This window comes from Hippopotamus amphibius, chromosome 7, assembly GCF_030028045.1.
Source record: "Hippopotamus amphibius kiboko isolate mHipAmp2 chromosome 7, mHipAmp2.hap2, whole genome shotgun sequence".
In the NCBI taxonomy this organism is placed as follows: Eukaryota; Metazoa; Chordata; class Mammalia; order Artiodactyla; family Hippopotamidae; genus Hippopotamus; species Hippopotamus amphibius.
Genome location: NC_080192.1, coordinates 134141622 through 134152627, shown reverse-complemented (window position 1 = coordinate 134152627; position 11006 = coordinate 134141622). Strand labels below are relative to the sequence as shown.

At 39.9% G+C, this 11006-nt stretch overlaps 1 protein-coding gene across 1 annotated transcript; it reads right to left on the bottom strand.

Annotated features, from left to right (window-relative positions):
- Positions 1-2898: 2898 nt before the first annotated feature.
- TTC32 (tetratricopeptide repeat domain 32) lies at positions 2899-8762 on the bottom strand. Its single transcript, XM_057740525.1, has 3 exons — positions 8492-8762; positions 4035-4201; positions 2899-3286 (listed from the first exon to the last, which is right to left on the bottom strand). Exons 1-3 carry the CDS (start codon positions 8641-8643, stop codon positions 3159-3161), a joined length of 447 nt encoding a protein of 148 aa, XP_057596508.1. The 5' UTR covers positions 8644-8762; the 3' UTR covers positions 2899-3158.
- Positions 8763-11006: the final 2244 nt, after the last annotated feature.

The window sequence follows — 11006 nt, the reverse complement described above, 5'->3', positions numbered from 1 at the left end:
TTGTTTTCTACATCTGTAACTCTATTCCTGTTTTGTAAATAAGTTCATTTGTGCCTTTTATTTTTTAGATTCCATTTATAAGCGATATCATATGATATTTGTCTTTCTCTGTCTGACTTACTTCACTCAGTATGACAATCTCTGGGTCCATCCATGTTGCTGCAAATGGCATCATTTCGTGATATATTTCTCATCTGGAAAAAGTATTTTAGTATCTTGGGCTAAAATGGAATTTGTAATTTTTCCAATTAAAATTAATGCAAATTTTTTTCATTCCATGGCTTCTCACTTAGCAGAAATGTTTTCAAGGACAAGTTAAAGCTGTTAAGCAAGATATGGGTTTAACTATTTGAAGCTTAGAGTTAAATGTTTAAGGGGGATTAGACTTGGCAAAGATTGAGATATTGAGATGAATGTCAGTGTAAATGCTGAATTAATCTGTGCTGAGTGGCAGTGTTGAAATATATTCTGCCCGCTGAGAAAGATGAAAACCTGAAAAACAGTGGAAGGCTAAGACTATGTATAGTGTTGGGGGGTGGGGTAGAGAGGCCAGCAAAAGACAGAAAACCCAGGAAAAACCTAGAACAGGGCAAACAGATAATGCCTAAAAGCTGACTTGGAAATTTCGTCTGCTCATCCAGCTGCTGGGCTGTGGTTTGCTATCATCAAGGAAGTCCACATGCTTCATTCAGTTCCAGAGTTCAGAAAAAAAAAGAAAAAGAAAAAGAAAGCTCCATGCTTAAGAGTGAAAAGTAATTTTCTGAGCTCAAAAGTAATTTATATCCATTTATTCTCTCTTACCTTACTTTGTAAAGGACAAATCTGAAAACAAAACATAATTTTCTGCCTTGTTTGCAGAAAGAAAAACTGGAAAACAATATAGTTTGGGCACTTTTCTAGCAGAAAAAGAGCTCAGCAAATACTGAAATGTGGGAAATATAAACAATAGCAAACAAAATAGTATCTTTCTTAAAAGGCACATAGCACAGATATTATTTAGTCGATCAGAAATTTAGAATTTGAATGTGTAGTGTCGCAAGTTTTGAAGAAAATGAATGAGGAAATTATATTATTCTTCAGTTATTTCCAGTAACTTGAGAAAAATAAGTGCCTGGGTTCCAAATCAGCAAGTGCTGATTCTGAATTTCAGTGACTTTTTTTATCTAATAAAGGATGAAGAAATGTTGAATAGTAAAACCCTACAAACCAAGTTAAATTTTTAATGCTCTTTTTTTCATATAACATCTGATTCCAGCCAAGAGTAAAGAAAAGAGAATATAGGCCAAGAGAAAATAAAGTTATTGAAGCATTTTTTAAGTATTTGATTTTCTGGGTAGACTGGCTTTAAACCCTCCCAAGGTCTACGGACTTTGCTTTTTATTTTTATTTCTTTAATGTTTTAAAATAAGTTTTCTTAAGAGGAATTGTTCTACATTTTAATGCAACTTTATAAATTCTTTTAAAGACATTTCCAACAAATAGAAAGATGTCATATTGGAAAATGTGAATCATTCCAAAAATAGAGACTTTTAGCTCCCTTTCAAACTTCATTTCCTTTTACTATTCATTCACCTGCAGCCCAAATTCTTCATGTATTTTGCCTATATTATTTATGAACTACAAACGAGGCAATTATGTCCTCTGCTTTATGAGATCATTTAAATTCAAAAAAAACAAAAACAAAAAAACAAAAACAAAAAACAAACAAACAAAACCACCCTTTTAAGGCTGATGATGGTGACTGCATCTGAGAAAGTCACAGTAGTAACTCTGAGCCCTCCTCTGGAGACACTAGGCAAACATACTCTTTTCTTCTGATTAGGGCAATTTCCACCCCAGAACAGTTTTTCCACAGCAATAATAAACTAGTTTGGGAGATCCCCAGATACAGGATCTGAATCTTTGAAAGCCAAACCTCAACAATAAAAACACACACACACAAATGTAGGTGAGACAAGGCTGGCTTCTGGCTCATTTTCCCTTCAAATTCTTCCCAGTTCTTGAACGCTGCATCACAGCCTGATGGTTCGCTGGCAGCACCCAAATACGATAGATTTTTTAAAAGCTTTCTATTTACTAAGTACTTTTCGTCAGTTTCTCTAACCACCCCCATTCCACTTGCAATTTATTATATAGAGTTTGACTGGAGCTCGGCTTATCGTGAGTATCGTGAGTATTCAGTAAATGCGGGTGATGGCAGTCATTACTGTCATTACCCAGAGACAGGAAACTTGCTCGATATTGAAACCTTAACCACCTTATCAATGATAACTAGAGAAAATCAAGTGTAAGTCGAATTCTTTCAAATTGCTCTCATGCAAGACATGTGTTTATTTTTAAGCCCAAATGTTATGTCTCTCTAGCCTAGCTATATAAAATAGCTCTGCTCTCACAGTGAATGCCATGAGGAGAAAATGGTCAGGGCACCCGTGTAGATTAAAAGAACACAAAGAAATGTAACAACAAAATGCAGTGTAACTTGATTGACTCCAGATCCAGAAATAAAAATCTATACAAGACATTTTGGCAACAATTGGGGAATTCGAATATGGGCTCGATATGGATGATATTATAGAATTATTAGTTTTATTAGGTATTATAATGGTGTTGTGGCTATAAAGAAGGCTGTCTCTATTCTTAGAAAATGCAGCCTGAAACATTTAGGGTAAAGTATTGTGATATCTGCAACTTATTTTCAAGTGGCTCAGCAAAAAGTTATGTAATTAAACATAGAGAAAAAGCAAATGGGACACAATGTTAACAACTGGTGAATCTCAGTTGAAAAGTTTGTAAGTGTTTATTGTACTATACTTCCAATTCTCCGTAGAGGTAAAATTTTTTTAATAAAATGTTGGGAATAGAAAATAGCAAAATTAAGTTTTACTGAAGAAAATACCACACATTTCTTTAAATATTTTACTGTAATAATATACAATTATACATCCTTTTGACTTATTTACATATTATAAAAGCATACCTACTCAACACAGTTACTCAACCTAAAATTAACTACCTTAAGTACATCATTTAACTTTCAGTGCTGGTGCATGAATCTCTTTATCTCAAATATAAATCAAAATAGCTTAACACCAGCTTTAGAGACAGCGAGATGCCAGGCATAAGGACCATGAGTTAATATTTCAATTAAGTTAAAAATTTCAATAATTTCTTCTTTGTTTTTCTTCTTTGTCTAGAATAGTCTGTTTTAAGCTCAAAATAGCATCTTGAAATCCAGGATTTAAGTCTAATACTTTCTTGAAATCTTCCAAAGCATCATCAAAGTATCCTGTACCAGAACCCAGAAAAAAATGGAAAAGGGAAAAAAGCTGAGTATCTCTATATATCATTCATAGAAAAGTTTGGATACACATACTTTTGCTTTTATATTGACAAGCTTTCAACCACTTCTACTAAAGGAATTTTTTCCTCCTGATAATGACGTAGGGATGTGTATATCACAGTAACTTTGTGTACCTTTACAGATTAATACATTTAAAATTAGTTACGGGTTTACATACTGAGATTTAACAGGTACATAGCCTATATCATCACAAAATTTCAACAAAATTATATCACTTATTTTATACACTTACAGTAAAATTAAGGAACAGGAAATTAATATTGTTTTTAACACTTTAATGAGAAACAGTCCTTACGGTCTCTTTGGTCCAAGAATCTAAAACCCCTTCACTTTATACTGTCTCGTGTGCCTTCAAAGGTTTTAACTGAGAAAAGTTTCACAGGGGGCCAGCAGCATTACCCTCGTTTCGCAGCTGGGGACGCACAGGCACAAAGTAATGGGATCACTCTCACTCCGGTGCCCAGGTCCAATTCCCACCCCAGTGCCCCGCTGTGGTCTGTAATACCTATTGAAAGCCTAAAAGAAATTCAGGTAGGCTTCCTTTGTTCCAGGCTCGAAACCTAAATTTCACATAACTCCACACTCGATGATGACTACATTCGTTGCACAACATTGGAGAGCTCTGAATTCATAGACTACAATCAAGGACAAAAAGGGAAAAAAAAATTCTTACCCAGCCTATACAATATCAACCCTCTGTTGTAATACGGAACTTCAAAATTGGGTTGGACTTCTATGGCAGATGTGTAGTCATCCATGGCTTCATAAAAATCCACCCTGAAGTACTTGATTTGCCCCCTGTTGTTATATGCAGTAGCCAAATCCTCAGGGCTGCATTTGCTTTAAACAAAAAGTTCACATTAAAAACACTGTGTTGCCAAATTCCTCTGGCTTCCACTTTCATTCTCTTTCGGGTATTGTCAAACTCATAGCCTATAACATGCAGTATCTACACTGAAAAACCAAGCGGAAGAAACAAAGTGCAAGGAAATAAAGCAATGGAGTCCATTTTCGTTTAATCCTGTTGTCTACTTTTGCAGGGTTGTATAGCACTACAATGTCAACCTGAAAAGCACATTCATTTTACTGTGTTCAAAATCCCTGTTTACTGTCAACTTGTTTTCCTGAATATACTATTAAAATGATTGTTTATTTTCTAAAGTACATGGCAGTGGGGCAAAGAAGACAACTCAAAATTGAATGAAGCAAGGAGGGAAAGCCAGCCCAAAGCTCAAGTTTGCTATGGACACGTCGTAAAGTGAATCATCAGTTTTATTCCCAAATTTTTAAATGATCTCAAAACACTGAAATTTTCAATCATTTTCCACAAGTAAAGAAATAGAGAATAACTCTAAGTGAAAATTCAACACGCTGATCCCCAGGGAGTGCTCTCTGGGGACAGAACTGCCCTCCCTCCACCCTCAGCAGTCATCTTCCTCACGGCCAAGCTGGCTTCCTGCTAGCAGGACATCACGGCTCTGGTCCACACTGGGGGTCCTGTGTGCAGAACTGGCCCTGCATCTGAGGGCTCCAGTGGCACCCCAAGGGGCTTTGAGTGAGCAGAGTTTCCTGTGAGGGGTCAGACATCCAGGCAGCTCTGACCAGCCACCAGCTCAACAGGACACACACACACACACACACACACACACACACACACACATATCAGCCTCTGCGGGACAAATCATCTACACAGAGAACATTAATGGGCTCTTCTCCATGTCAGAAATGATTCTGTTTTCCTTTCTTTCTTTCAAAGGGGATTCTTAAGTTTGAACCAAACAGGAAAGATGCAGTCTAAACTCATCTGTCATTCTTTATTATACTCCACAGTGCAAAGTCTAGTTCCCAGAAAATATCTGTGACTGCTGTCAGTGTTATTAAAAGTTACTTCTTTTAACATCTTGATCCTTGAGATCTCAGACAGGGACTGTAATTACTGCTGCCAGGAGGGGTACTCACAGCCTAGGGGTCTCTTTCACGTTTGTTTCCTAACCACGGAGAGGAACCACTGCAACTTTAGAAAATACCTGTTTCTGTGAGCTAGGACTGAGAGAGACTGGGTGCACGGGCACTTCTGGATGCCACTGGCACCACCGTTAAGTCCTAGAGAATAAGAGGGGACACTCTGTTTATCTGTCTCTGTTATGATACTGGCTTAACTGCTGCCCAGTAAAGAATATTAAGAAAAATGAAACCTCAGGATTCAGTAAGGTTTCAGTCATTAAATTTCTAAGCTTCAAAACGTTATGTCTTATTATCAGAGGATCACCAAATGGTTGATTTAGAATTAGATCTCATTACAGCAAATTCTAAAAGTCTATTCTACATATGGAAATCGTTTCACATTTTAAAGACATGGGCTAACAGTTAAAGCCGAATTTTTTTAATATTGAGATTTTTGTAATGATAGTGTTTATTTTAGTGGAATACAACCAAGTTACCTAATCCAAACGTAGAATTTTTTTCTTTGCACTTGCTAACTGTAGTGAAGAAAAAAATTTGGAAATTAGGTTTATGGCTAAGGCTGCACTTTTGGATATTAAAAGAAAATGTTATAAACCATTCAGAGTGGCCGGCATGCAAAGATTGTGAATACTGTTTCAAAATGATTCGATGACCCATTATTTTAAAAATAAATGAACTCTAAAAGTTACATTTAAGGAAGAAAGTTGAAATGACAGAATTCAGTTTAACCATGAGCTCCCAGAAGAATTTCAGAATGATAAGGAAATTAGCAGGTTCGTGCAGGCATGCTGACCAACCTTCTACTAAACCATCACAGATTGTCTTTCCCATGCTGCTAAGGAGCAGAAATTACATTTGCCCCACAACAAATTTGTGCTCTCGGGCTGAGATGCACAAAGGAGGAGGAGTAACGAGACTAGATGGCATCAATATACCTGCTGCTGATGAATCCTTCATGAAACCTACTAGACAAGTCTAAAAAACTATAACAAACTAGTGAGTATAACAAAAAAAGAAGCAGACTCACAGATATAGAGAAGAAACTAGTGGTTACCAGTGGGGAGCGGGAAGCGGGATGGGGCAACACAGGGGTAGGGGATTAAGAGGCACAAACTATTAGGTATAAAATAAGCTACAAGGATATACTGTACAACAGGGGCAATACAGCCAATATTTTATAATATCTATAAGTGGAGCATAACTTTTAAAAATTGTGAAGCACTATATCGCACACCTGTAACATATTATATCATACAGCAATTATACTTCAATAAAAAATTTAAAAATTAACAAAAAATTTAAACCTACTCGTTAAGTCTACTCTTAGAGCTTAAAACAAGAATAGAAAACTACATTTTCCATGTTTACTAACTTTTGAGGGGGCGATACCATTTTTTTGCTTGTTCCAAAACTTCTGTTAACTATTATTCTGGTGTATTATTGAAATGAGAAAGCCATTTAATTTTTCTGATTTAATTCCACGTGAATTTCATAAACAAGAGAAGAATCTTAAGCCTCATACAAATAAGATGAGCTGGCATCCTGTTAAGAAAAATCACATTCTTGAGGGAAGAAGAGGGTAATAGTGCAGACAACTCAGAACTGTCAAAAAACAAAACAAAACAAAAAACCCTGCTCATTCAACCCCTCTGTTCTTTCTTTTCTCATCCTGGACCACTCAACACCATCAACAAGAACAACAAAGGCAAAACTTGGAGTATAACAAATGCTACACACTCAGGCATAAACCCCAGATGCTTTGGGAGAGTAGGTATTAGCAGGTGAGGTTGAGACAGGCTGGAATCTGCGACCTGGGACCCTTTGCCGCAGTGCTTACACCTGGACAAACATCACCCTGAGCAACAAAATACCAAGAAACTATAACGGAGTAAAAATAACTGCTGTGCACACACAGTTGGGGCAAATTATGGATAACAAGATACAAAAAGACCAAAGACCAAAAAAAACCAAAAAACAAAAAACCCCAACTGCCATTTCTGAAGAGCTGGCAGCAAAAGCAGGTTACCACACATGCCCCCCTTCACTCAACACCACCGAAGCGGTGGGCAAACCACCTAAGCCACCCCTCCAGCCAGCCGGATCCCTGGGCACATCCCTACCCTCACCGCATATAAGGAACCAGCTCACCCCGGCCCTTCCTCAGGGAGCGAGCAAGGGAACCTGTTACTTGTTCTCACTCCTCCTGCTGCAGCAGGGGCCCCAATATAGCCTTGCCGGGGTTTCTTATCTGGTCTCTTGTCAGTTTGTATTGATTGCGGAAGGCCAAGAACCCTAGGCGGTATCAGGGTTGCTAACATCACAGAAAGAAAGACATTGCATGTTCTCTGACAGAAGTACACAGCACCACCTACAACAGTGTTGTCACCATAATTCTGGATCTGAATTGGATCAAACCTCAAGATTTAACCACCAACTCACAAGCAATGTAGGAGACAGAAGATCATATTAAATGACATCGGGGGAGGGGGGGGGAATGAATTCACCAAATCCAAAATACAGGAAGCTCAGGACACACAACTGGGTTTCCTCATCAAATAAACTGCAAGGGAAAAGAATGAAGGGGAGCCTTAAAGCCTAAGAGACTTGATGTGCACGCGGACTTGAACCAACTGCTAAAAATCAACCAATCGACCAACCAAAACAAAACAAACTTTATTGATCAATCAGAAAAATTCCAAAACTTGACATTAGGAATTACGTGCTAATGACACTGTGGTTAGGTCTTCTGTAATCTTTAATATCCAGAAATGCATTCTGAAACATCCATGGATGAAGAATATGATGCCCTGGATGAACTGATAATGCTTAACCCCGGGGATGGTTACCTGGAGGATCATTATACTATTTCCATGTTTAAATTTCTTTTCATAAGTGACAAACAAAACACCTGCTGTGCTGTCGTCGCTGGAGTCGCGGTACTGTGTGCTACCCCACCTGCTAAAATAACAGGTGCAAGAGCCCTACGCGCTCTCAGGCGCGGGATCAGAATAACATGGAATGCGGACACTCGGGGTGAAAGGCAGCCAGCGCCCCGGTCGTGCCCGCTGTGCGGGTGAGCTCGGGCGGCCGAGAATCCGGACCCAGAGCGCGCAGCCTCCCACCCCGCAGAGCACCCCCACTGTGCCCACTTCTCGCGATACTTACCTCCCGGGCGCCGAGCTCTCGGAGGCCGCACAGGCGCACTGGCGAATGTAAGCGGAGTACAGAGTCTCGGCCTCCGCGTACTCGCCCTTCTGGAAGTGAGCCTGGGCAAGTGCTAGGGTGGCGGGGTTTTCTTGCCCTTGCTGCCCTTCCATAGCGGTCGGAGGCCTGGCTTTCCGTGTAGAGCTAGGGTTGATTTCTGAGCGATGAGAGGCGGCGCCACAGAGCCACTTCCGCACCCGGGAGTTTAACTTGACGGCAAAAACCTCGGCGCTCGCCGAAGGGAAAGTTTGTGCCTTCCGGGGCCCCGTCGTCTCGCGGGATCAGTGACGCGGCTGGCGAGGAGCTCGGGTGTTTCAGGAAAGCCTGAGCGCACAGACCGCCGTGGGGTGCGGTTTTCTCGCTGCTCTTGGTCCGCCTGCCTCGGCTCCAGAAAAGCAGGAGGTCGGTAGTCGCAAACTGATTCCTGAGTCTGTGGTCGCCCTTTGTTACGGCGAATGGGGCGGGGGGCCGGGGTGGAGGGGGGGACGGTGCCAGAAGCGGAGAAGATGTGGGTTTATTTTATGAGTGGCTAAATGGCCCACCGATTTTCTGCAGCACTTTCCCGGTTCCTGCGTCCACCTGCTAGAGAACGTTCTAAGTAGGCTGTGGTTACAGCGAGACATTTTATGTCGAGATCCCACGAGCTTAGTTGTCCCAAGGTCCTGAGCCCGCTTTCAGATTCTACCATTTATTAACGCCAAGGCCCTAGACAACGAACTTCTCAATCTTTTTGAAGCTCTGGAATACTGTAGGGGTTAATTGAAGAGTATTTTGTGTTGACAGTCTGTGGTCGAGGACTTCAGTTTACATTCTCTGTCTCTTTATGCCAAAGGGAAACCCATGCAGCAATGTATTAAGTACAATATGTTTAATTCAAGTAAAAATTACGTAAAATGAACATTCCGGAAAGAACAATTACATTTAACATAGTATTAAAAAGAATAAAATACTTAGGAATTAACCAAGGAGATGGAAGAGTTGGTTAGATGAAAACTACAAAACATCGATGAAAGAAATTAAAGCTATAAATAGACATACCATGTTCATTCTAAAGCAATCTACAGATTCAGTGGAATCCCTATCAAAATCCCAAAGATGTTTTTACAGAAATATAAAACTCTGTCCTAAAAAGCACAAGAAATTTCAAGGGATTCCAAATAGCCAAAACAATCTAGCAAAGTTGGAGGCCTTACACATTCTGATTTCAAAGCTTACTAAAATACAGTAATCAAAACAGTGGTGTTGGCATAAAGTCTTTTCCATAAATGGTGGTGGGAAAACTGGATATCCACATGCAAAAGAATGAAGTGGGACTTAAATACCGTATTAAAAGATTAACTCAAAATGGATTAAAGACCTAAACCTAAGAGCTAAAAATTAAAAATTCTTTTAAGAAAACATAAAGCAAAATCTTCATGACATTGGATATGGCGATGATTTCTTGGATATGACACCAAACAGGCAACAAAAGAAAAGACAAACTGGACTTTATGAAAATTAAAAACTTTTGTGCATCAAAAGACTATCAACAGTATATAACCCACAGAGTGAGAGAAAATATCTGCAAATCATGTATCTGGTAAGGGTGGGAAATGCAAAGATGCTGGCTCTGTGGAGCAGGTTTGGGCTGGTGTGTCCGTCAATTCGCAGAACCGAGGGATCTGACGTGGGGTCTCCATCACACTTGGGAAGTTCTGATGTATAGGAGGCTGGAGGGCCCTACCCTGCAACAGGTGCTGGGCCCAGGCTCAGTTGCTGACCCTCTCCGACTCTCTTGCCTGTGTCTCCCACACAGTCCACCTGCACTCGGTGCTTTGCCTGTGGGGTGGCATCATCACCAGCTCACCCAGAAATACAACTACAAGATGATCTGCTGAAAGTGTTACGCTCACCTTCAACCCCACACTGTCATCTGCCTCAACGAGTGTTGAGGCCACAACACTTGTGGCCACAACAACCTGTGCCCCAAGAAGAAAGTCAAATAAGACTCCTCCACGGGTTCCTCCTTCCCCTGCAGGGTAGCCCCCTTCCTGAGCCCCATGGCTAGGGGGGCCTCAGTAAGGTTTCCCTGTCATTGACAGGGACAGTCACTGTATACACACACACACACACTATACATACTATTTCCAGAATATATAGAGAACTTATAAAACTCAACTTTTCCAGAGTAGGTGTACTACTCTACATTTCCACCAGCAATGTATGAGGATTTCAGTTGCTCCATATCTTCACCAACAGTGGTCAGTTTCAATCCTAGCTATTGTGGGTGCGTAGAGGCATCTCACTTTTCTCTAAATTCCTATAAATTTTACTAACTAGAAATTTAAACTATGCTAAATAAGAAATGAGTAGATACAATAGTAACTCTCTACTTTTAATTTTTGAGAAATCTCTTAAGAACAAAGAGCTCTTCTTATGAAGAGAACTTACAGAACAGCAGTTTCTTTTTTTTTTTTTTTTTTTTTTTTTTTTTTTT

Excerpts from the sequence above, each read along its gene's own strand:
- TTC32 (XM_057740525.1), bottom strand. The coding sequence starts at position 8,643 with ATGGAAGGGCAGCAAGGGCAAGAAAACCCCGCCACCCTAGCACTTGCC. Across the intron at positions 4,202-8,491 it reads GAGAGCTCGGCGCCCGGGAG|CAAATGCAGCCCTGAGGATT; the intron begins GTAAGTATCGCG and ends TTTTGTTTAAAG. Across the intron at positions 3,287-4,034 it reads GTTGATATTGTATAGGCTGG|GATACTTTGATGATGCTTTG; the intron begins GTAAGAATTTTT and ends GTTCTGGTACAG.